The sequence below is a fragment of the Gymnogyps californianus genome, chromosome 2 (genome assembly GCF_018139145.2).
Source record: "Gymnogyps californianus isolate 813 chromosome 2, ASM1813914v2, whole genome shotgun sequence".
In the NCBI taxonomy this organism is placed as follows: domain Eukaryota; kingdom Metazoa; phylum Chordata; class Aves; order Accipitriformes; family Cathartidae; genus Gymnogyps; species Gymnogyps californianus.
In genome coordinates, this window is record NC_059472.1 from 75930046 (window position 1) to 75957293 (window position 27248).

The 27248-nt window shown below is 39.6% G+C and overlaps 1 protein-coding gene across 1 annotated transcript in view; it reads left to right on the forward strand.

Annotated features, from left to right (window-relative positions):
• COBL (cordon-bleu WH2 repeat protein) overlaps positions 1-21173 on the forward strand; it is a 157193-nt gene extending 136020 nt beyond the window's left edge. Inside the window, 7 exon segments of the mRNA XM_050890877.1 lie at positions 1604-1759; positions 1762-1915; positions 14561-14664; positions 15910-16575; positions 16578-17932; positions 18562-18681; positions 20838-21173. Of these exon segments, the coding sequence (XP_050746834.1) occupies positions 1604-1759; positions 1762-1915; positions 14561-14664; positions 15910-16575; positions 16578-17932; positions 18562-18681; positions 20838-21173 (2891 nt within the window).
• The last annotated feature ends 6075 nt before the right edge of the window (positions 21174-27248 follow it).

Sequence of the window (27248 nt, forward strand, 5' to 3'; positions counted from 1 at the left end):
TATAGAAAGTAAGGTCAAAGAAATCAAGTAACATTACTTCCAAAGTCACAGTAGAGCCTTTGGATCATCTTCCATCATTAATATCGATGCTTGACAGCACTTACAACTTTAATCATGATTTGTAACCCTCTGAATTTTATTGCTTCTGCTGTCAGAAATCAATTTCAGTACTTAATGGCATCTTGTAACCTCAGTCAAGGAGAATGTTGGTTTGATTTTTATTTTAGTTTTACTCAAAGCTTCACTGCTAAGCTACACCCTTACAAAATTATTTCTATGACATTTTTTGACAAAGTTGTTTTCAGTTTTCTGACTTAAAGAAAACACTTTCGTGTATACAACATAATACAGAAGTATTTCTCTCCATTGATCATTTTTATTGAGCTGTAGCTTCATGTGTGCTTCAAAAAGTTGTAGATTCTGACCCTAAAAAACAGTGAAGTGTATGTTTAATCTTAGTCATGCTTGTAGACCTGAGACTTCTCATACAATTAACATTCACCACAAGTGTCTCCAGGATCAGACCATAAACTGTTGTTTAATCTTCCTTTTGCTTACTGAGGTTGAAGAAGAGAATGGAGCACACTTATAATTCCAAAGTAAACATTTAGATTAGTCTTTATTGATTCCTTTTGATCAAAAGAAGTGTGTTTGGGCTTGATTCTGTCTTTAGTCACTCAATAATTTCGGTCATTGAAATTATTGACCTTGTTGGAGTTCCCCTTTAATGGCATAATTGCAAGATGGAGTCTAGAGTTGTACATTTCTTAAGGGAAATAACATTGTATTTTTCACCAAAAAAACCCCCGAACAAACAAAAACCCAAGTAGCTCATAAGAACCAAACTAAAACAGAGTATGAAAAAATTGTAGCATCTAATCTTCTCTGAAAATTTGCAACTTTTAATAGAGTTAAACATGCAAAGGGCATATCCCTTGATCTTCTTTATAAATGACTAAATGTTGGAAAAGGTTCTGCTTTAAGCATGGTAGTGTCTACTTTTCTGTACACTTATTAGTAGATTTTATATGAAAAAGAGATGATTGTTATTCTCCCACTTAATGCATAGGAAATTGAAGGGTGGTAGAATAAAGTGACACCCAGTGGGCCAACGGTAGATCTAGTTTACCAATTCAGTGTCCTGATTGGGAAATGATGCCCATTTTTACCTGTGTATAGACTTCTTATTGGAAATGTCATGATCTGTTTGGCAGTATGGAAGAAGAATAATGAGATTATGTTGTCAGAAGCCATAACAGGAGTGATTTCTTGCACCACATCATTTAAACTTCCGTCTAATTCCCCAAGAAACTGTCCCTGGAAAGTTGTTTCTTCATAGAAGTAAGGAAACTGATTTGCTATGAAAGTTATAAAACCCAAACTCCGCAGGACAGGTATAGCAAACCACCTTTTTAAAAGCAAAGAAGGACAAAATTTTTGTCATTTTTCAAATCATCTTTATCCTATATACAAATATTGAGCTCCATCCTACTATTTCTAATGTATTTCATGTGGTTTTTTCCAGTTACAAAGGAATATCTCTCTGTGTTTGATTTATGTACTGATGACTTTCAGCTAACTTTCCTTGCTGTATTTCATTTAGAGAGCCTGCTGCCTGCACATGATAATGTTTATGTAGTGGATGACACGGTTCTGGAGCTATCAGAGGTGGAAGAAACAGCATCAGAAAGCAGCTGTTTTGCATCTGAGGACACCACAGAAGACTCGGGTGTTGTGAGCTCCCCATCTGACATTGTATCTTTGATTCACAAAATGACAGTATGAAGTTGAGAGACATCAAGCTGGTCAATGGCTACATGGACTCAGCTGAGGCGGATGCGATGTGTGGCACAGAGACATTCCCTGCAAAGAATGCCTACTGCGATAGAGTGGGATCTAACAGTGCTCCACAGAGGTAAAAATTTATTTGCAACCAGCTCTTGGAAAATATCTTGCATATTCTCCTTGTAGGGAATCATTTAAGGAAACCAACTTCTACTTTCTTCTGTTCTTTTATAAACCAGTACCAATGCCAAGTGACTCCTCCCAGTGAAAAGCTCACTGCCAGATCCCCTCCAGTGACATACTTGTAGCAACAGGCAAAGGTCACTTTTCTGTTTGAACTCATAGTTACATTTCTTGCAAAAGACCGCTGCCCTCCAGAGTTGATTTCTCCAAGAAGTCTGAAATAATTTTGTTACAGTTTGGTTTATTTTTTAGTTCTAGTAGCTTATCAAGTGCTTAAAATGTTGCTATATATTGATCTAGAAAAATGACATGCAGGTCATAAAATGGAAAATTCATAAAATGGAAGAATTCAAGCCACTGAAAGCCAGGTGGAAAAGGATTGTATTCAGTGAACTTTGGGGATTGGTTTGTGGGTGTGTGCATGCATATATATGTTCACCTAATGCTAACCTCCACTGGCGTTATACCTTGGTTGTTTTTTTTTCAGCATATTTCCTTTTTTTTTTCCTTTTTTTTGCATAAACAAACATTTTCCTGCAGTTTTTGCAAGAAAATACAAGAACCTGGAATTTAACTAGAAACTGCCTCAAGCAGAAGTAACTCCGACACTGTTTGTTTGCCAAAACTCACATAGGTGGTGGCAGGGCTGCAAAGGAAACCCAAAATTTATAGGACTTTGCAAATACAAACTGGCCAAATAGGAAGCTGTGCCTCCAGCAAGGAGGGTGGCCTGGTAATACTGACAGGGATCCGCTCTGTGTGATGCTGCAGAGTCATGGGACAGGGGCCAGAAATTCCTCTGAATTCTCAGTTGACACAAAGTCTGTGCTTTCTGGTCTCTCTCCATTCAGCTGCTAATCTGTAGCCCCTTCATAAGAGCATGTATCATGACCTAGTTATTTCCTTCCACACATTTCTGAGGGAGAACTTCATCTTGGATCATGCAGTGGGCGATAAATTAGGGATAAATTAGGCCAAAGTCACTATTTAACCTATTGGAATGATCTCAAGGCTTTTCTTTATCCATCAATATCAACAGGGACAAGGTCAAGCCTCACTTAAATACTTGCTCAACAATACATTTTTCTCATGATTTGTCCTTGTACACTTTCTAGGTCCTGATGCAGTCTCTATTTGGAGGATTAGATAGACTAGTATAGTAACTGCGATTACCATTCCAGTCCTGAATCAAAAAAACAACTCATTAATTTCAGTAGACTTAGATTGGGCCTTGTAAGATAACTAAGCAATCCCAACTTTCCTCAAAATGCGGGATCTAAACTGGTTAGGAAAACACACACGCACATTGGCAGGGGGAGAAGTTACCATAATGTTGAGCAAAGACATCAAAGCAAAGCCCTGTAAAACAATACTAATCAGCAAAAAATATTTTGGACTTTTTCTGGTTTTTTTAGTCAAATAAAAGATTGACCACAGGTCATTAAGTGACACAGTCCCTCTTGGAAGTCAGTATTCTCTCCATCTTTCACTTCAGCCAGAGATACATATTCTGTACGTTACATTGAGATTTACCTTTGCTACACAAACACAAAATTTTTAATAGTTGGAAAGACCGCACATAGAAGAGACAACAGGACATTTCATAAGCTGGCTGGCAGGACTGCTGCTCAGGGGTCTTGCTGAGCCAAAGGGTGGAAGCTGGAAGGATAGTGTGGTGTACTGCCCATGGCAATCAGGGAGGTGATTAGTCCCGCTGTGAGGCCAGCGCTGTAGTACTGTGTCCAGTCTTGGGCCCCTAATTCAAGAGAGAGACTGGCAAACTGGAGAGGGTCCAGAGGAGAGCCACTGAGAGGGCTGGGGCACTGGAGCACACGAGGTGTGAGGGGGAGAGGAGGCAACTGGGTTGTTCACCTTGCGAAAGTGATGTGGGTAAGGAGGGACCTGATTGCAGTCTTTCCCTAAACAAAAGGAGGACTGTGAGGCTTCTCAGGGATACATAGTGAAAGGACAAGAGGCAACTGTCACCAGCTGCTGTAATGGAAATAAAAATTGAATATAAGGAGGAAATGCCTCAAAATGGGAGTGATTAAGCAGTTGAAGAGGTTGCCCAGAGAGGTCGAGGAATCTCCTCCATGCCTGGAGGTTCTCGGAACTCAGCCAGGCAAAAGCCTTGGGCAGCCTGGTCTGGCTTTGAAATTAGCCCTGCTTGGAGCAGGAAGTTGGGCTAGGCTTCCAACTTAATCTTTTCTGTGATTTTATCATGCTAAATATTCTGTATTTATCTAATATATCCATAATTTAAAAAGAGTGGTTTTAGACTGAAATAGGAGACAGTTGTTGTTTGGGGAGTGCAGTTATTTTTCATAACTTCTATTTATTTTTTAGGCTCTGGGACAGCAAAATTGCTTCAAATCAACTTTAGGGTATAGCAGAAACTTAACATTTGTGATTTATTTTAATCTTATGTCAGGAACCACTTAGATTGCCACAGCAGTGATGCTGGTAGTAATATCTTTTAAACTTTTGTGCTCTGAATGTGCCAGTAATATTTGAAGGTAAATCCAATTGCACTCCTAACCTATGTTTGTAAACAAACCAGCTTTGAAAATTGTGCTTGTCTAAATCCTTTTGAGGTCAACTTGCTAAGTTTTCAAAAGCCACTTCCTAAGTGTAGAGGGAAGGAAAAAGATAAAGAGATTTTTAAAACCTATTTGTATTAAATTCTTGTTTTACTGGGATGTAAATCAATTCTGAGTACAATTTTGAGTACAGCCAAATTTGGAGAACATCAGTTTCAACTTCCACTGTCAGAACAGCTGCCACCGCACTAATAAAATCTGTTGGGAGCTCTGAGATTGTATGTAGTTCTTGTGATGAACAGGCTACTTTCAGGACCAAACCAGCCTCCTAAATTCCCAGACAAGTCAAAGTGCACTTCATGTGAATAATTGATACCAAGCTATACAGAGTTCTAAATACGTTTCATAAGCTACAAATCTTAAAGGAATACTTTACATGGAGTTTATTCATTCCTTTCTGTCTTCCTCTAGTCCATGTACTAAGATCTAACTAAATTCGAGAAGGAAGATAAGAACAAAGAAATTGGGAGAATGTGTCGCTACTGTGAAGTAGCAGTGGTTAGCAGCAGTGAATCGGAGTCCTCCTTGAGTCTGAGCTCCACTGAAGCCAGAAATTTTATTTAGTGACTAATTTGGCCGAGGCTTGGGAAAAAAAGGTTAATAAGAATAATGGAACTATTTAGCTTGTCATTTTAAATTGTAAAGCTGACTAAAACTTGGGCTTTTCACCCAGTGAAATAACTAATTCCTAAGAATTTATAATGCTGTATACTAAAATAATTTTGTACTCTGTGGGCTGTGAGAAGTGCCCTTAGAGTGGAAACAAATTATATTTGGAGTGTGAAAGGCTATAAAGAAAGTCGAAGTGGTGTTTTGCACATGCACTGTGAAGAACTGCAGTGAAGAGCAGAATCAAGTCCACAGTTCTTACCTAGGATTGGTCCAGAGGCTTAGCCTGTGCTCCAAGAGATCAAGAGTATTTTGCCATGTTGCTTACTTTAGTTAATTGTATGTTTAGTTTTAAATTCATTTTTCTTAAGAGTTCCTGGAATTGTTTACTGGGTGGCCTGGGTGGTCTCTGTGTAGCTGAAATGCCTGATAGCATTAGAAGATCACAGCAGGGTCTGCACCTCGTCTGCTGCTGAAGTCAAGGAAAGTTGTGAGCATTTAAGGGTACAGCCTTCAACATGCAATAGGTTTGTCTGCACGTAGCAGCATAATAGTATGGCCGGGTCAGAAACGGCACGTACCACGGGCTTTGCACATGCAGAAATGACAACCACAGCAGAGCTCAAATCTTGTTCAGTTCCCAGAGCACAGAAGCAGAAATTTCTAAAGGAAGGTCTTGGGGTTCCAGGGTTTCCAAGCTGGGGTCTTTACTCACTGGTTTTGTTTTCCAGTACATGGGAGCAACTTGCAAGTGCACTTTGTTTTGTTTTTTGTTTTGTTTTGTTTTGTTTTGGGATTCTTGTTCAAGCAATCTTAATCCAAATACACATATTAATTAGCATGTAGAATATCAAATCAAATGTCAAAACACTCTAGTTCTACCCTTGACTCTGCCTCTAACCTGTTAAACCATCTTTGCCTCTCTGAAGGGGCTGATATCCCCTTCAGCCACTGACTCTTTTTTTACGGCAAAAACCGTAACACAGCTATCATATCTCATGGTATGTTTGTACAGTGCCTGGTGGAGCAGAATCCAGACCTCAGCTGGAGGTGCAAGGGCTAAGCGCATATAAATAATTGACTACATGCAACGTTTGGCTGTGAATGTTTTAATATTAACTGCTGACTCTGAACACTGTACTACATAGTTCTCTTTCTTCATATCCTTCCTTACGGTTGATTTCTTTGTGTTATGTATCTGTTCACCAAATTTTAATATATAGTGTTAAATGAGTAACAAGAAAACCACAGAGAAGCTGAAATGTTGCTTATGTAGCAGTAAGTACATCTCATGATCTCAGTGTTGCAACTCTGTCCTCCCATACCCCCTCCTTTCCCATCCCTTGTGTGGTGTCATCACGCAAGCTCCTAGGGGCAGGGATCAGACAATTTTATACGCCTGTAAAGCATCATGCACACCTACTGTCTGGAGCTTTATAAATAATTACACATTAAAAATTATGTTAAAATAATAATATTAGGGATGCTAGGTCACGCGCTCAGAGTTAGGTAACATTAATATTAAGGCTGTTTGTGTAACCTTAGATTCCCCCCTTTAACCTTAATTCCCCCCCTTTTGTGCAGTATGATAAAGTCTCTGGTTAAAGTGATCATACTCTATTTTGTTTTATTTTCTTTCTAAGTTTCAGAGCTCAATTAATAAAGCAGGTATACCACCATTTACTCTCAGTTCAAATTCTCTTCTGGAGACAGGACTGTTTAATTTCCTTTTGCTCTTTTTTTGTTACTCATCACATGAGTATCCATGGGCCATGCAGACTTTAATTCATTTCTGTACACAGTACTCACATGAGATGAAAAGGTGGCATTATCCTATTTTAGAGAAGGAGAGCTGATGTGCAGGGAGTCAAGGCAGACTAGTGACCAGTTAGACAAAATAAGACCCGTTTTTTTCAGAGGACTGAGCGTTAAATAGCATTTGATGTATCAGAATGCAGCTCTCCTTTTCCTCCAAACTCTGTTCTTGGAAGACATTTAACCATTTTGGCTGAAATAAAATAGTGGAATGATCATGGGCATGATATACATTGTCGCATTTGGACTGCCACCTAGCAAAGATGTGTAATTTCTCAAAGTTATAAGCAATTGAAATCAGGGTTTTAAAAGGGGTCTTAAGAGTGAGTGGTTCCACCAGCCTCTCTCAGAGCAGGAAAAACACTTTAAAATAGAAAACTTTTTTTTAATTTTGAAAAAGTTTTAAATGTATTAAAATATTTAAAAAATAAAAGTATTTTAAAATGTAAAGGGAACCTGGCAGTTATAAAGCTAAATAAATACAGACTTGTCTGGGACAAAAAGATAAAATACCTTCCAAAGGTCTGAAAGGGATTTTCCCCTCCCTTGAGTTTCTGTTTCAGTAGCCATGAGAGAGGAATATTTTTTCACGTACAGCTAGTGGAGGGCATAGGGTGGGGGTGGGGAACCCTCCTGAGATCGGTTCATGCTGTGGATCTGGACAGGGATAATCCCATTTCCTCCCTTTCTCTTGGAAGAATTTGTTACCTTTGGCTGTGGTTGGGATAGTTGAAGCTACTGGGAGGAGAAGAGTCCTCTTCATTTACCAACCTGAGAAATACTCGCTGTTTGCTTCAAAACTGTTAGGGTTTTGATAAATTCGTTTAAAACAAAAGCTTGAAAAGATAGGGGTGGATGAACTTGTTCTGCTTAATTTTCAGCCCATTCAAATTCAAATGTTACAGGGTTTTGTATTCCACTTGGGAAGGACAGGAGGGAAAGAGAAGTTGGTAGCCGGAGAGAGTTCAGCGACGAAGCTGGTCAAAGGAAGAAAAAAATATAATAGTGAGTGGCAGAGGGCAGGCAGGAAGGAAAGAGAAAAACTGTAATGAAAAATAGCAGTGTATGTAAGTGTTATATATACGTCTGTGCACAAACACGTTCTATATAATTACATTTTGCTTGTAACTATCTCTGAGAAATATGGAAAAGTTTTATTCTATTATATTTCTATATGATGGGTTTTATTTTAGCTGGGTAGGCACATGTTTTACTTTTTTGAAAACAGAAATGTAGTTTTAAGGAGGAGGATGGTAGAGAAAGGGTTAAAGCGACAGGGAGAACTTCAGGGATGAAAAATTACTTAATTAAGACCCAGATGTCTGACAGATTTGCAAGCCTCTGCTTCTTACATAGTTTGGCTAATTTCCTTCCTTATCTCTGGCTTTCCCTTTCCCCTTGTTCCAGAAAACTCTTTAAATTTAGATACTCTCATGCACTTTTTTGCTGGCAGATCTTCATGGAGGGAAGATTCTAATGATACTATGGTTAAGTAATAGATACTCACAGTCATTATAGAGCAAGAATCCAGATTAGCCTTTCTGTTAAACTCATCCACTGGAAAAATGCCATACACTTTGGAGCTGTAGAATATTTTACATGTTAGGAAGCAGCTTGGATTGCTAAAGGTGTAGTGCTGGCTTCCAGGAGAGAAAGGCTGTGGTCCTTGCTCTGTTTCTTATTTTTCTGTGTAAACCAAGAGAAGTTATTTAACCTCGCTGTGCTATCTTTTAACTTGCAGTGTTACATTGCACAGGTGATGTGGCTGTATTAAGATTTCAATCATGCTAGTCCACTTTCCTTACTATTCCTGGCAATGCTGTCCGCCTGTGGGCTTTCCCGTTGACAAGCTGTTGCCAGAGGCCCGTGCGAGGAGGGGGGAGCGGGGCATGCTTCCAGCTGTACAGCAACTACAAGCTGTTGCTTATGCAGCAGGACCCTGGAACCGACATATGTCGGAGGACTCTGGAAGCTTAAATCACCCTGGTATGTAACGAGCTTAGAGATTTCTAGCATTAAAACACAAAATGATACTAAGCAAAAGCATTTTCATTTGCTTTCTGTTTAGAGTTTTGACCAGTAACCATGGAGGAGGACTGTAAAAGGACCATAAATCCAGCTGCTGCTGAAAAATTACTTCATTTTCTTCCTCATCGATATTTGCAAGTTCTTATTTTTAATTGGGTGGTGTTATATGTGAAGACACTACTGGACCTGTGTGTTCTAGGGTTGGAAAATAGTTCAATCTCTGATGATTTTTATTCAGCACAGATATAAATGCAGTCTAAAGACCTTTGTAAGTTTGATGCAGTCCCACAGAACCAGAAACAGAACACAAACTAAAAAACTTGGAATGGAAATGATACCTGTACCTTGCTCTCAAAAAGTATGTGCAGCTTATTTTTTATCGCTCATTGAAGAACATAAAAAGCAAGGTTATCTGGCATTCAACAGAATACGACCATGTGCTTTTTCCTTTTCCTGGTTGCCTGCCACTTTCAGAAGTCTTGCATCAAAGACAAGTGGTGACTTTATTATCTAACCAGTCCTGAGTTGGCTGTTCAGTCTACAAATTTTGCATTTTAACAGGCTTTGGTCATTTGAACATTAGAACTTTATGCTCAAGTTCACAGGAGGCAGCAGAAATGGAAAATATCGCTGGTCAGGTCATAGCTTAGGTGACCAGAAAGTCCACCACTTATACTAGCTGCTCTCCTGCTGCTGTTATATTCCTTCCTTGGAAGGAAATAGAAAAAAGTCATCTAGCCTAAGAAATGCAAAGAATGGAAAAATGATCCCTAAGATTTTGTAAACTATCGGTTAATCTGGAAAATAGTTACCTCCACTTTTGAAGAGTACTTTGCTGCATCACTCACAAAAACAAATATATAAACACCTTGAGTTTGCCTAATGCCATCTTTCTGGCCTGGTTGAATAGAAAGTTGTATTCAAAAAGCTTCAGCCATACTTTCTAAAACTTAAAATCGTTCGGCATCTGTCTCTTCTTTAACACCCATCTTGATATATACCCAAGGTAGAAGCATTTCTTTTTCCAGCATTAGTGTAAGAGGAGAATATTGTAGATTCATTCTGAAGAGGACAAATTTGGATACATACAGACGGGTTAATGTAATTCCCCAGCATCAGACTGAGAAGACTATCAGAGCTGGGAAAGGAGCCCAGATGCTCCAAAGCCCAGTCTGGAGTAACTGCATCAGCTTTCCGTGTCGGTCAGTCCCTATTAGCTGCCTAAGACACGTGTGAGAAGCTGAATGCTCTCGATGTTCCTTGAGCTGCCTCATAGCAGTCACTACGTCCCTGCGTGTGCTGCTGCGCAGTGTGCCTGTCTGGATATGACTCTGTTATTTGCAATGGCTCTGTCTTCCCTCCCCAGCTAGTAACAAATTCACAGGAGCCATGTTCTCAAGTCTTTTGATATAGCAAACATAGTGCAAAATGAGTGAGACTTTCAGGTCACATTCAATTAACTTGAGAGATGTCTGCTGCCATTTCTTCTTGCCCCCTGCCACCCCAGCAGGATATGGGTCTCTGTCTTCCGTATTACGTCTACCAGCCCCAGACAGATGTCTTGAATATCCTACAGTATTTGGCACCAATGGCACCAATGCCCGAGTTTAGACAACTGAATCTCTTCCTCAGTCCCTTCTCCGCTATTTACATAGGTCTGTGTTGTATTTAAATAGTTACGATGGGAGTTGTGGTCTCTACCTCTGGTACCATACATGAGGCTCACCAGAACTCCTGAGAAGTGCTCAAAGAGACTCGGGTCAGTTTTATCATTTGCAGACCCCCAGATAAAGTGGCTCTAACTATAACAAAATGGCAGCTTCTGTCATTGCAAGTCCATTGTCTTGCCACTGGTTTGGGTTTCTTTTCAATGCAGCATTTCCAGCTAGGTTTATCGGAGAATTTTCTCTCTTTCTTAGAATGTAAACTTTCTCATAAATGTCCGTCTCCCATGGCACTAATTTGATGAAATGCTGCTGTTAAGTTTCATTTTGTCTCCAACTGCACAAATGACTGCCAAGGAGTAAATTATGCGTTGTAGCCTGAGCTCAGTGGAACACTAAAGGCTATAGTTTAGTAGTCACTTTGCTCCGTTCTGTGCTCTTGCACAAATCTCTGCTAATCTACATAAGTAATAAGTGTGCAGGCTTCCAGGAACCACTCATGTTTGCCATTTTGAGTTTGGGCTAAATGCTCACCAGTGCTGTATTTTTAGTGCCTCACGTTTTACCAGAAAGGCAGTTTAAAGGTTATCAAGTTCTTCCCTAAGTCAAAAAAAGTGTGTGTGAGAAAATACCACTGGTAATGTTTATCCAGAATGTAAAACATGGTATCGGAATAAGTCATATTTTTCTTGGATTCTGGCCAAAACAGAGCAGTCAACAAAAGAAAAGTGTATAGGATTAGAAGGGAAGAAGGCTATGAAAAAAAAAAAATTAGAGGCCCTTTTGTTTTCCTTTCCCAAATACTGTTGTGAGAAAGAGTCTTCTTAGGCATATTTATAAATCTTGTGAGCTACTGGAAACTACCAGACCTTTGCCTGACAAAACACGTATCACATTTTAAATTCCCAATGCTAAGAATTTTAAGAAGAGCCCTGTGATTAATCTGTACCTTCTGGCTTGCTTTGTAGGTGAGTTTGGAGATGAATTGAACAATAGCTCTTTTAGGAATTTGGAAATGCAAAAGAAAAGATCTGCTTTTTCTGAAGCTCCCTCTGTAAGAGCAAATAAGAATCCTTTCATTTTCACTGCATTGTTCTCTTTCCTTCAGAAAAAAATCTGTGAATTGGATATTATCCCAGTTGTCTAGATAAGGAGATTGAAGCAGAGATTGAGAGGCAAATTATGTATAGTCACTGCATAAATGCACAGAGGATAACGAAAGAGACCTCTGCTGACTGTTGTGCCCATCAAGGAGAAGATAATTTTGCTATAAGGAGTCATTGAAAGATTCCCATTGATGGAATCACTGGTCAGTGCAATGGATCTGCACTGCATGTTTGGAGCCCAGGAATCCCTGTTCCAGTCCCAAATATGTTTTCCTAGATAAATTGCCCGTAAAATTCTCAAGCCAATAGTTCCTATTATTTCCTGGAGAAATCCCAGCACGGGCAACCTTAGCCATACAGATTTTGGCTGTATTGTAGAACAGTCAGGCAATAGACAGAAGGATACAATCAGGTACCAAAAAGGTGGTGAGCTGCATGGCCTTCATGAAATTAGGTCTCGTTCTCTGATAGATACAGGTTTACACATTTTTCTTCCAAGGTTTTGGAAACAACTTCTTCACAGTAGCTTAGAGAAAGAGTCTCAATGTGTGTCAGTAATTTGCTTCCAGCTGTGTACAACTACCCCGCAAGACCAGCTTTGTAAAGAAGAAAGCAATATTTGCCTTCCATACTGGATAGACCTGTTGCTTAGCTGGTGCACAGTTTGAATGATTCTCCCATCGAAAATGCTCCCTGAGTTTGCAAATAAATTGTTTTAAAATGCACTCAGGGAAGAGCAAGTATTTTTTATTAATTTTATAAAACTTTCCACTGCAAAACAATATGAAATTCAGTCAGTTCATTCTTTCTGCCACCTTCAAGTTGAGAGTTTTATTTGCCAGTCTTCTCTCCCAATTGGAATGCTGCAGTAAATTTAAATCTTTTTGTCAGATTGCTCAGATGAGTAATCTCATTGATTTGTGTGTGTGTGCGCACTTCAGGGTACAGTCGGTCTGCAGTCTTACAGTGCCAGTTGCCTCCAGTGGAGACTTTGACTGATTTGTGCCACCTTTCTCTTAATCCATTGGGGGAAAACTCGGTTTACAATGAGTCTTGCAGTGTGGGTACTGAGCCTGAGCATCATCAGTCCACATTGGCTTCTGGGGATGTTCAGGGCCTGTCAAAGCTCAGGTCCATGGCAAATGTTGGAAGAAATTGTATTCCAGTCGCAGAGCACTCTGTCTCTTCCTCTGTATTTAAACAACCAATACAGATTTCTGTCTTAGATTCCAGTTTAGGAAACCACTTAGGCACATAAGTAGCCTTGCCATCTTGAATTCATCCCATCTGTATGTTCAGATACACAAGGATGAGTATGTGAAAAGTTTTGGAAGGCTTCCTTGCAGGTGTATTTTGCTGTTTTCATTGATCTCACATACATGAACTCAGCTTTGTAAGTGCAAGATAGTTTAGGTGCGAATAGAAGAATCGGGCTCCAGGACTACTATAAAAGACATAAAGAAAGGAGAAGTGAATGCTACATAAATAAATAAATAAATAATAAAGTAAAATAAAATAAAATACCTGATGCTTCAACATGTGCTTTCAGTTGCTCCTGCTATGAGCAAGGGAAAAATCAAACAATAAAATAGCAAAAAAGGAAGCAACATTGTTAGACATAATTTAAATCAATGTCAGGAAACATCCCTGAATTTTTATTCAGATTATTATCTTAAAGGGCAGCAGAAAAATGGTATTTTCAGGTAGTGTTTGGTAAACTACAAAAAATATGTCATCTGTTACTGTATCTGTGCTATTAAGGGTTTGATCTTGGGAAGGGCAAATCTGCTTCGCCTGACCAGAGTTAGTTCAAGTGTGGCTAGAATGGAAGATTATTTTTTCAATAGGCTAATCACAAGGGCAAAACTTAGATACAGTGTCACAGACAACAATGTCTTAAATTCAGGTGAGGAACAGGTAGCTGTAAAAAATTAATTGCCCAGGGTGAAATCCTAGCTTCAATGATTTAGGTAGAAAAGCTCTGCTAGTCAAGATTTTTCTTCCTAAGAAACAGAAGGTCTGTTGTGTAACAGGTTGCCATACGTATTTTTTTAATTTGAGTTATTTTTTGTTAGGATTTTTCTTAGTTTCATCTTCTTTTTCTTTTTTTCTTTTAATAAGCCAAGACAACACTTGGCACTCATTCTGATTTCAGACTTGTTTTAGATCATTGTACAACTTCATCACAAACCATGGAGTTATTTTCTGGCAAAATCAGGCCCCTTGATATGTTTCATTAGAAACAGCTCTCAAGGGATTAGTTTCTCTTTCCTCCTCCCCTCCCTCCCCTCAGGATGCAGAGTGATTGTCTAGCAGTACTTAACTGTATTTATTTTTCATTACCATGCAATTTTTATTTAATTAAGGTGCAGATATATTGGCACAGTGGGTGCACAGGATGGCTAGTGGTCTACTTGAAAATTGTATGGATATGCAAAACCTTCGTCTTGGCATGTGCTGCTTTTCTGCAGCCCAGCTGAAATGCGTACTTCACAGTGAAGCCAGACCATTTCTTTGCGACAGGCTTTATTAATCCTAATCTTTTGATTGCCAGCACATTGAGTATGCTCAGGCACCACAGAGATCCTTCCTAGATGTGGATGTGTCGGTATGGTGGTGTGTGTCTCTAAGGCTGCATATTTTTCATACTTCGGGGAATGAGTTTCAGAACCCCAGTGGAACCAAAGGGGCTGAAATGGTAGGGTATTGCAGAGCAACAGTGCAAAGTGAAAAAAGGGGGAGACCCAACCTTTTCTTCTCTTTCATTTAGCAGGAGAGATGAAGAAATGGCTTCAGCTAAGCATGAGAATGAGGATATATTCATTGCTGCACAACTCCAGGAGACTTTGGCTGGCCTGGATGAAGATTTAGAAGGTAGGGAAGTGTGTTACCTCTGAAGTACAAAAGAGAGAGGCATAGCCAGGAGATGCAGAGTCAAACTGTACTCTGAGACACCTGCACATTTCTCACTAAGATCACTGGGAACAACTGAGGCAGAATGTGGTCCACCCAGCGTGGGTGCTCTTCCTTTGCTTCTGGGGCAGCTGCTCTTTATAGACTCGCACTGAATATTTTTCAAGCTGCTTATCAGATTGTCATTGTATTTTGGTGTATGCTATCAAAAAGAGATGAACAGCAGTTTATGGACACGTTTTATGGGCCAAATTTGGTATAATTTCATTGACTTCAGTTAAGCTAAATCAGCTATGAATTTAGGTCTGTGTTTAATGAACAATGCCTCCGGTTTGTATTTTATCATAATGAAGTGGAGAAGGGGAGGACATTTTTGTACCCAGTGCCGCCTCTGCATTAGCAGACATATTTTAAAGTTAAAAATCAAAAAACATGAAAACAAACAGTGGGAAGAGATAAAATGTCATATTGTGCTCCTCTTTTTCCTACTGTGAATAAAAATATTTCTCTGTTAATGGTTTGTCACCAAGTGATGTTGAATACTTTTAAAACTTCCCATGTTTATTTCAGTACTTCTGCAGTGGACTTGATTCTGATTTAATTTCTGTGAGTTCTCTAACACTGCAATTTCTTACCTTCTGTGTTGTAACCCTTGATTTATACCAGCAAATCTGAGAGGAGAGTTAAGCTTCTTGCACAATGAGGCTTCTGGAGTCACTGGTAATGAAGGGTGAGAAGAATGGGGAAAAAATACAAGTACTGTTTCTTTGTTTGCTTGCTCAAGGAAATCCTTCAGCTGGGCTGTCATTACTAACCAGGTCTGGGAAACATAATTTGGAGTTGCTCGCTGTTTCTCAGAAATGTTTCTCCTTTGGAGTCATGTGGTGAAATGTTTATCACTGAGAGAAGTTAGTCAAAGATAAGGTATGAACAATAGATTAAATTCTGCTTTCAGCTGCATTTGTATGTTTCCCACTGGCTGAAGCAGGAGGACTGCAGGAATATTTGGCTGATCCTAATCAGCAACCAGACAATAAAAAGGACCCAGATCTCTCCTTTTTTATAATACAGGCATAAATATATTCCTGTTAGTTTTAGTGTAACTAAAATATCTGATCCACTTAAGCTTGTACTGCCTGTTTGTGTAATTTAAAGTCATACTGCCTGAATACTGCCTATATGTAATGTTGTATGTGTATTTTGCAGCACTGGATGGTATAAGTAACTCTGACTCCGAGCACATCAATGAAGTGTTGAGCCCACATATAAGAAAAGTCGAGGCTGCCCAAGATGTTACCATATCTGTTCCAATAACAGTCATAGATGATGCTCCAGAAGTTAGTACCTCTAACTCAGCTGGAAATCAAGAGACAGAGACAAGGGTTTCACAAAATACCTCAGCTGACTCTGTTAATACAGGAAACTTTACAAATAAAAACAACAATGCAGGTTTCTTTGATAAGGGACACACAGATGGTGGAGCTGTATGCATATCCAAGGACCTAATACATCAGCAACCATCTGAAAATGAATTCAGTCACTTGCCTGTGGAACAGAGGAGAGATATGTTTGAATCTCTCACATCCTCTTTCGAAAAAAGAAGTGAAAAGAACTTAAGACTGGAACCCCCCCCCAAACATGGTGTGAAGTCTGAGGAATGTAAATCTAAGCTGACTCCATCTCACTCCAAGGCCACAGCTGAAATCAGTACAGCAAAAGAGAAGATAAATTCATTTAATGAATGTAGTAACAGGGAAAGATCTCTGAAAAAAAGTAAATCAGAATTAGAAATCAAATGGCCACCAGCAAAAAGAATTGAAGTAGAAGAAGTCCCATCAACACCCACATGGTGTCATCGTGCCCAGAATTCAGGACAAACTACGAACCTAAAATGGGCTTGACAACCTTTAAAGTTGTCCCTCCCAAACCTGAAGTAAAACATTTCGATAGAGGAGTTTCACTCTCCACTGGTGCCATTAAGATAGATGAACTAGGCAACCTTATAGGCCCAAACACAGGTGTCAGTAAGCACATACCAGGTACCTCTATTGATGAAAGTGAGGAAATTCGTCTTGGGAAAGTGAAGGCATTCTGGAGGTCAAATTCTATGGAAAAGCAAAGCGATGACTCTGCTGAGCATCTTCCTAAAAAGTCAGCAGTTACCACAAACTCTAAGCCCTTTACTATAAAACATGAACACAAACCTACCTATCGTGCAGCTCCAAAACCTGTAGCACCACAAACTGTTACTACCCAGGTAGCTGAAAGACAGTCTGAGAATGAAAGGACTGAACCACCTCTTCCAGTTACACAGTCTCACGTAACACCATTAGTGGCCCCAACCATGAATAAGGACAAGCTGGAGCTTCCATTTGTAAAGCCACATAGGAGAACTTCAAGTCAATATGTTGCCTCTGCCATTGCAAGACACATCAACGTAACTACCTTTAAGTCTGACTCTATGGAATATCATGAGAAAGATGAAGATAAGCAAGGGGCAGGAGAGGTTAAAACTGAAGCAGAAGTTTCACCAAAAAGATGTATTATTGTGGCCAAATATAGCCCTGTGGAAACAGAATCAGCAGAAACAAGAGAAACACTTTCAAGTATTTTTACTTGCAGTCAAAAAGCATCCCACAGGTTTACACCTGGTGATAATTCTGGCATGGAAAACAAAGTAGTTAACATCAGGGCACCAAATCAAGCAACTCCTCTCAGTTTCTATAAAAAGAATGCCAGTGTCCCACTTACTAAATCCTCTTCAAAGGATAACAACAGTGCAGAAGATGATCATGGTTTAAACAGCAAACAAAGTATAACAGAGAAAAAGACACGTCTTTTGTTTGACCAGAAATGTGAGACTTTGACCCATACTAATTCAGCCTCATCTCTCAAGTCTCCTAATCTCCAAGGAGTCCCATCCTCTTTCAGCTCGTCTTTGCGAGTCACTAAATGGCCTCCGGCTAACGGTGTACAAGTTACTTCGCTTAAAGCTTCACCCGAGCTAAATGGTGCAGCAGCAAACACAGAGTCAGAACAGGAGGAGAAACCTGATGATCTGGATATTAATGCTACCAGTGAACTGGATGTTAATGTGCAGACCAATATCTTTGGACCAAAGAAGAAGTTCAAACCTGTTGTCCAAAAACCAATTCCAAAAGACACATCACTGCACAGTGCCCTAATGGAAGCTATTCAAACAGGAGGGGGAAAAGAGAAACTCAGAAAGGTAAAGTGGAGACTTTTTTTAGCCTGTTCAGACTGCAGAGCCCTGTATTCACCCTGTCAGATACCAGAGGTTTTATAACTGGTACAGTTGCTGGTGAGCTGGAGTACATGAGGCATTTGAAAAATTTATAAGGGCAAAATACAGACCAAGCCACTGCTTATTCTGCACATCCTGTATATTATGCAACACCGTTGCTGCTGCACTAGCTAGAAGAGGCAGAGGGTGCAGAGATACAGCATGAAGGAGAGGTAATTGAGGTTCGCGTAAGAGCCAAACCGGCATTTCAGTGTGTTATGTAAAAACAGGAACACACAGCATGGAGAAAATGTGTAAATACCTGCAATGAAAGAAAACTGCATTTTGTATTACTAGGTGATACTAGTTTGCCACTGACTTCATGCTCAGGGGATATGAGACTGCATCTGTAAGTACAGCGTGACTATCTACACATATCCTCACCATTCAGTGTGAGTAAGGGTTGTAAAAGCAGGCCCGAAAGAAGACAGACTGATTAGTCTCCATAGCTTGCATTCTGGTACAAGTGCCAAAAATATTTGTAATAGGGTTTCCAAACTATCTCTAAGTAAATATCTAATAACAATGTGAGGTTTATTCTTTTCATATTCTAGGTTTCAGACAGTGCACTAAATGGCAATCACAGGAAACCCTCATATGCTGAGCCAGAGAATGAGCGCTCAGCCCTACTAGCAGCAATTAGAGGCCACAGTGGCACCTCAAAGCTGAGAAAGGTAAGAAATCAAGATGGTAAGTGATCTTTTAAGCACAGTCTGTTTCTCCTGGCTGTTTTGAATAAACTCAGATATGCCACAAACTAAATGTTGTGCTGCAAAGAGAAAAGTTGAGGGGGAAATAATATGACACAAGACCAGATCTGACTTAGACAGATAGATAGCGGGTCCGATCCTATCCTCTGCTATAAAACTTAACACTCTTTCAAATGGTGTACTTTTAGCTGAGAAAGAAGTACATAGGAATCCAAACGAATTACAGGGAGTGTACATAGAAGACATCAAATGTTCATCATTTTCACATTTAGGTGGGTTTTTTTTGTACTTTAGAAGTATGCAGTTAGATTAATATATTTGCATTACCTATTGTATGCATCCAATCCCAGTTACCTGAAAACACACTAGGGCTTCTTCATGCATGCCGTTTATCTGTTAGCATGAGCTGGTGCATGCAAGTTGTATGCAAGTAATTGATGTTGATGGAACATCAACTTTCACTACAGCAGGATGATTCCTTCTGTCTGAAAGACTTACCTAATCATTAAAGCATCTCTTATTCCTAATAGCCAAAACCTGCATTGTTCTAGCCTTAGTTTTCACGCAGTTCACTAATCCAGCCAAGGATGTGTATTTGGCAAGGAGGTTCCCATTTCCCTCGTGCAATGACTCAGGCCATTAGTACATATCCAGATAGCTGGCGTTAGATAGAAAGAATCTCTTGTCTGTGTTAGCGAATTACTTTGTCCTTCAAATATCTTACTGCCCTTGCTGCAGGTAGGGTACAGCTTCCTCTGAGCCTGAGAGCAGGACGTGCTAGGCAGCAGCCATCTTCACACATACTTAACTGCATTCTGCATTCATTGGGAATAAATGTAAGTTTGTGTAAAAGAGGCTCTGACAATGAAGTGGTGGTATATTAACACAGAGACCTTTTGGAATACTTTCCTCCAGCAGAGAAGCTTTTGCCATCATTTTAAAGGAAGTTGCCTAGAAACCATACAGTGCTTTTTCACACCATGTCACCTGTGCTAGTTAAAGCACCATGTTTGTATGTGTACAGGGCGAGATACAGATGTGCTATGATGAAAGGGCTGTCCCTTTCATGTTATATCAAATGTTCATGTTTTATCTGACATGACATTATTCCCATATATTGTGTGTGTGTGTACAGTGAAAGAATAGAATATAAGAGCTCTCTGAATGTGGATTATTTGATGGGAGATGAATCCTTTCATTTTTCACTAGAGAAGTTTTGTGCCTTAGTTTCTCTGAGAAAGGAATGCTAATGCATCTGCTTGAACACCTTCTATTTGGCACATGATATTGAATTTCCTAATAATCACCAAATCATTGTAATTACTAACAATTTATCATGATTATTACTAGCAGTGTCGTTAACGGCAAAAATATTTGTTGAGACAGTTGACGGAAAAGCTGGCTTAGTCTGAAAGATTGCCTCCTCCCCCTGCACTCATTTAAAGTAGGATGAGTTTCCAAGCTGGTAATTCATGCAGAAATTTTAGTTTCAGAAATTCCACAGAAACACGCTTGGAAGAGCAATCAATTGATTTTGTTCTCAGTGCTTTCATGTAGTTCTCTCTGGTCCTATTGGTTTTTTTTTTTTTTTTTTTTAGTGTGACTGGAAACTTTAGGTTTAATGGCATTTTTTTCCATGAAGCCATGTCTGACAGCTCAGATCTAGAAGAGCCTCCCTGTCATCTGAGATTATTTCTGTGCAGCCCAGACTGCAAAAGTAACGAGATTCCTGGGCTATATTACTGCTATACTACTGCAGCCTTAATATATCTTCCTGATTCCAAAACCCTTGTGGTTGTTTCCAAATGAATACCAAGTCCAACTCTCTCTCTTACCTTACATGCCAAGAAGAGTTACAGGATGCTGGAGCTCCCAGTAAATAAAGATTGAGTTTCTGAGACAGAGTCAATGCCAAATCCTTGATGCTGGTAATCAGCCCAGCTGAGTGATGTGAGTGAGTAGTAACAGATGTTCAACTCCATGAGCAAACAAAAGTTCTGTGTGTTTTACATCATTCAAGCAAAGTGAAATAGGGGTACTGAAAGTGCATCAAATGTCAAATAATTACAGTTTAGTCATGCTTGATATTAATCACCTCCTTTTAACTGCATCATGAGCAGATCTCCTCATTGGCCTCCGAAGAGCTGCAGATTTTTAGGAACACAGAACTGTCCTTGCAGAAGGCAGAAGACCCTCAGGAAGAGCAGCTTTGTATCCCACCCGCCCCTCCCCAGCCGCCACCACCACCTCCCACTCAGCTGGCAGCAGCAGCAGCTTCTAAATCCTCTGCCATGGCTACAGGTAACCCTGGGGAGGCAAGGCAAGCCCTAATGGAGGCCATTCGCTCTGGTGCTGGAGCAGCAAAATTAAAAAAGGTAAATGTACTTTTATATTTTATTGTGGATGAAACAACCTACGCTTGCTGTGCTTTGAAAGCCATTTATAAGCTGTTCTAGCCACACATTTCTTTCTTCCATCAGAAGAAGGTACATGCACTGTTTTCGCTAACTGAATCAAAGATCAGGAGTGTATTTCAAACCTTTGAACAGCTATTAAAGCATACTATTAAGACTAAAACATGCCTGTGCATATATGCAACCATATGAATAGTCAATACCTTTTTTTTTCAAAGAGAACATCAAGAGCATGAATACCGTTTCAGAAAGCATTTTCATGCCCTTTTCATTCTTGTGAATCTGAGATAATACTGGATGTCCTTTAGACAAGGTGAACCTAAGAAAGATCAGATATGAGACCCTGAAGCAAATTTAAAAATAAGTATTCTCTCCTAATTTCAATAGTGTGTCCTAGACCTTGATTCCCAACACTTACACGTTGGTCGCACATGCTGAGAGCTGTCAGTAAAACTGTGGGGTCGTTTTAATGTCTACCTGAACTTCATTAATTGGATGATGTGTGTTTCACTTCTGTAGTCAGCTATGGGTCAGTCATCTCCCAGATGGCTAAATGTTCAGTTGCCCGAGTGTGGTTTTTGGAGTAACTTCACTTATCTCTTTGATCAAAATTTTTTCTTTCTATCCTCGAGTTACACTGCATTTCTTGGTAAAGAGAAGCAGATCAATTGGCCTTAGTGGAGTCATCCCAATATTACACGGCAGTATCCAAGAACAGAGTTTGATCCAAGGACTTTAGGGAATGTACAAAAGCAGATGTAGTTTTCCCAACACATGATTTAGCTGATGCCAACCATAAATGTGTAAATAGGCTTTAACCTTGCTTACTTGTTCTCTTTAGAATAATTCAAAAAATACGATCAAATTTTAACATTAAAAAGTAGCCAAAAAAATCTTGTTTCTGACAAACCAGAAATTCCACAGAATCATACAAATGGCACAAACAAATCAGTGTTTCAGGGAACTTTACATCAGCATGCAAACAGAAATCTGGATGTGGAGTTATTTTGCATGTGAAAAATTACATCTATATTATGCATACTATTTTGAGGAGTGGCTGAGGTCACATGGATTGTTCAGCTTAGAGAAGGCTGAGGGGTGACCTCATCGCAGTCTACAACTTTCTGAAAGGGGGCAGCGGAGAGGCAGATGCTGATCTCCTCTCTGGTGACCACTGACAGGACATGAGGAAATGGAATGAAGCCGTGTCAGAGGAAGATCAGGAAAAAGCTCTTCACTGAGAGGGTGGTCGGTCACTGGAACAGGCTCCCCAGGGAAGTGGTCATGGCACCAAGCCTGTCAGAGTTCAAGGAGCGTCTGGATGACACTCTTAGTCATATGGTTTAGTTTTAGGCAGTCCTGCGAGGAGCAGGGAGTTGGACTCTGATCCTTATGGGTCCCTTCCAACTTAGAGATATTCTATGATTCTAAGACTACAAATTATGAAGAAATAATACTCCAGATCAGGCCTTTATTTCCCCACTTCACCAATTTACAGAAAAAATGGGATTTGGACATTCAAGAATACTTCATGCAGTTGTTTTCTAGGTCTTTCCAAATTCCTTGTTCTTCCAACTACATTACTCTTGCAGAAGTCTCTGAGGGGACCTGTAGCTCTACTCATTAAAACAAGCCTTTATCATATCCTTGGGGATTTATTTCAAAACAGTTGGATAGCCAGTGCAGGCCATGAAAGTAAGCTGGATATATTGATGTATTCTGCTAAATACTGTGCCTGTCTTCTTTCATTTTCAAGACAGAGTAATTTTTGGTAGTTTTGACATTGAAATGACAGAAGAGTACCTCTCTTATTATATAGGTCTTTTATGAAAATAAAAGAGAGCAGTGTTTTGTCCAAGACAGAGTGTGATTTTCTTATTACTGTGCTGTCCTTTCAGATATTGGATATGCAAGCTAAGTCTTGTATATGCCAAAGACATCGTATCACTTTGACATCTGAGATCTCATGCCCTTGATAACTGATAAAAGTAAAAATGTTGTCAGGTTTCTCAAAGACTCTATCCAGTGCATATTAATATCTCTTCTAGCTTGCTGCGTTAAATGAGAGCCAAATTCTGATCCTTCGCTACAGTTGGACAACTTGTGACAGAAAAAGTTGAATCCATAGAGAGAGCATACACGATAGCTGCATATCAGGGTTTTCTTCCTTTACAGCTGAAGAACATGTCTCCAAGGAACACTGATTTTTTTGTAGACAGTGGCTGGCAGGTGGTTTTGTGCCAGGGTTGAAGCAAACTTTTTTCTTTGTTTTGCTGCCTCTGTCAAAGATCTATGATGTCGTGATTTGGAGATGTGAGCACAGAGCCATTTTTGGCTTTGCATTCTAGAAGATTTTGGTTGCAGCAACTAGAGAGCAGAGTAGGTAGTCCAGTTCAGTAATTGCATCTGTTTCTCTGCCATTGTCTTCTCAGAGTTTTCTGGGACAAGGGCTTCTGATGGTGAAGTCATTTATTTAGCTAATATTGTGGAGAACTGGGAAGAATCTGCATTGCTTAGTTGTGTATGACTCAGTTTGTGCTTATTTATGAGGGATTATTTGCAATGGAAGTGGATCAAACGGGGCTGTCAGGGGAACCAAACGTAAAAAGCAACCAATTGCCTAGATAAGGAGCATCCCAACAAACATTTGAGCTCTATTAATATCTGTGAAAAGGCAACTCCTCCGCTCCACCCCTGATTACACAGCTGTTTGCTGAAGTCATGAACTTTAAGGTTAAAAGATCCACTGTGCAGGAAGGGAGGAGAGAAATTGCTGCAGGCTGACCTTGCCTTGCTGAGAGTCAGGGTCTGCACGACACAGGCTGTAATTGGGTCAGCCAAAACAAACCAGAGCAAAAATAGGTACTTGAGGGAAATGCCAAGTATAGGTAAGACAGTATGCACATAGGTCTGCTGGCTGTTCTTTAATCCATTTCTTGGAGTACTGTGCCTGCTTTGGCAAATAAATCATACTTTGTTTTGAAGAAGCGGCTTCTGTTTTATTGCACACTGTTGCTGTCCACAGACTCCCAAAGGAAAATTCTTGTGGGTGCCAAGCCCAGTTGGGCCTGCTCAGTAAAATGGTTCGTCCCCAGTGCAGTGCAGTTCAGAGACCTGCCCAAAAGTGGTTACACTACTGATCCTACCCAAAGGGAACAGAGACGCAGACATGTTACTGGAAAGGGATGAACTTACCAAACTGGAAAAGACCCGACTGTGCAGGAAGTAACCTTTTTCTTCAGTTTTCAAAATGGTCTGTGAAGGAACCTGGCAGGTGTTTAACACGTCCAAAGTATAACAGCAAGTCAGGGAGACAGTGTCAAGTAAAGCCACCAACCAGGATGGCTGACCTAGTGCCTTTGGTGGTTAATTGTCTTGAGAAGTGAACGTGTCTCACTAGCAAGGAGCCTGCTTCCCAGCCATGCAGTCTGCCTCCTGTACAAAGGAGAATTAGTTGATCTAGGAAATAAACAGCTGATCTGAGACCAAATTTTGGCTAATTCTGGTGAGCAAAACTCAGGTCATAGAGCTGTACTGCTTGAGCTTCTGGTCTTAAAAGTGACCTAGTGTTTTCCTTAAATTGTATCAAGGAATTTTTGTCACAATTTCACATACTTAAGATCTTTATGTCTAGTTTTTAACTTTCTATTTCTGTCTCAGAAAATGCAAAATAACCTAGCTAGATTTCTGAAATTGTGTACATCATTGCATGTGTATTTTTGTGTCTGTATAACTTGCCTTGGGATTTACCATGATTATCTGTGGAAAAAACCGTAACTACGCATGCAAATAACCCGTTAGGTGTCTAGCTGTAGGTATAGTTGCAGCACAAGCCCATGCAGGATTAAAAATCTTACCCAACAAAGAGAGGCTATAAAAGTTGCCTTAGCTTATATGCCATCTACTCATTTTAGGTAGAGTTGTACCCAGGGATTTGGTAGAAATATTGCAGGGGAATGTGCCTGCACAAGGTGGGGAAGGCAAGTTGTATACCTGAAGAACAGGCTTTTGCTTATGATAAAATGATTGCTGTAGACCACTTCTTAATGGTAAGTGCAAGAGAGATTCTACAGATTTCATGTATTTTCCAATAAAGATTGGAGCTGCATCTAAGCAGCCTTTTCTGTTTGCTCGCTGAGATTTTAAAAATTAATTTGGCTCCATCACAGTATCCACAAGCGTTCATGCCAGTGTTCGGCATCGGCATTTAGTCATATGAACTCTTGATACGTGCAGTGTATCATTCTGTTGGCAATCAAAGGAGCCAGGTAAGGTAATTACTGCACCCATTACAATGAGTCCCTAGTATATGCTGGGATAATTTGAAGTTGGTTGCCAACAAGTAATCCATCGATCTGAATTACGGCACGTTGAGTGTCTTTTAGGAAGCATGGCCTAGTTCCATACCTTTATGTCAAGCAGTGGGCTATTCTTCTCACATAATCAGACATATATAATTGTGAATGAAGAAATACCGTTTCTTATCATCAATGTCTGTGGGTGCAATGACAGAGATTACAGACTCAAAGCCACAGCTGATGTTGGTTTGGTATGCTGGAAATGGGGCAGGAGGCCCCACTAAAAGGTTGGCCAAGCTTGATATACAGGTAGTCAAATGAGCCTATAAAGTGATTCTAGTTCCCAGGCACAGTGAGAGGCAGTCGTTTGCATGCTGTTGCTCTATTTGAATTGAAAGATAAAATTTAATTTGAACTCTTCACCTTGCTAATAATTTATACTGTGACCTATTTTTTTCCTCAAGAATAAAGCTTCTGCCATGGATACTAAGGCCAAAATGGAAGATTTAGACTTGATCAAATACATTATTCCTGTTTAGCTTTTGTGGTGACCTTAATGTATATCTCTCTGATAGAATCAAAGCTCAGTAACTTTGATTTTGGAAGAGCACCCTAGCATACGTATTTAAAATCAAGCATATGCTTAGATGACCTGAGGACTAGGAAGGAAGATAAGCATTTGTTTAAGTATTTTCCTCAATCAAAGCCTTTGGGAGTTTCCTTCAGTCAATCAGGAAGCAAAGGACTCATCTATTGATTTTTATGGCCAGTGACAGCTAACCGATACCGAACAGATTTTGACTGTCAGATATTGCGTACTCACAGCCTGGGTTTCTGTTCATTCCACAAAGTGAAGGAAGTTCACAGAAAAATATATCACCTATGTTCCAGTAATCATGTAATTGCAACCGTAATACCTAAGGATGTATAAGGTGTGGGTTTTTTAGGGAAGGATAACACCTTTCATTAGACCAACTGATACAGCTAGAAAAAAGCCGATAAGCTTTAAGTAGTCTCAAGGAGCTGATGAAGAGACCAAGCTTGAAAACAACCCCACAGGAGAATGTTTGGTTAACAATGTCAACAGTTGGAGGTTTAAAAATATCTTGAATGATCATGTGCTTTTCTTTGTTATAGGTCCCTCTGCTCGTTTGAATCATGTATAAAGAACAGGTAATTGGAAAATCTAACCCCGTATGCACCCATAATCATCATTCAAGGTCTGAAGTGGCAAAAAACATCAAGAAGTTTAGTTTATTCTCTTGTCTACAAGCCAAAATAAGTTGTAGTTAATTTTCTGTGTGTTCCTGCATAATGGTTCTAAGGGGAAAATATGTTGCTCTGCTGTAAAGCTTCTGTGCCAAGGAATTGTGTTTTGCCTCTGAATATTTAAGGTTGCCAATAAACTATTCTTGTTGGCAGGTTAATAAGAATATAAACACTGTGCAGTCCCGTGTTCATACTTAATTGTGTTTATGGGCAAAATTAAGAGACTTTGCTAGCTATCTGAAAAGTAATACTCATTTCAAGTTGTTAAAAATATGTAACTATTTCAAACTATTTACTTCTTATTTGATTTGGACAAGGGCTGTAAGCGATTAGGGTGAAAACAAGAATAAAGATCTATAAAAAACAATCACAAGAAAAAAGTTATAGTACATTATGAAGGACCTAAATTGTCATATGCTGGAGTCATTGGTTTTTAAAATTGGATGGACTTTATATCTCTGGTGGAGCTCTGAGAAAGCAGGCAATCAATAATGAATGTGAGACAGTGTCTATTGAAAAGATACTTATGGGATATGACGTATAGAATGCT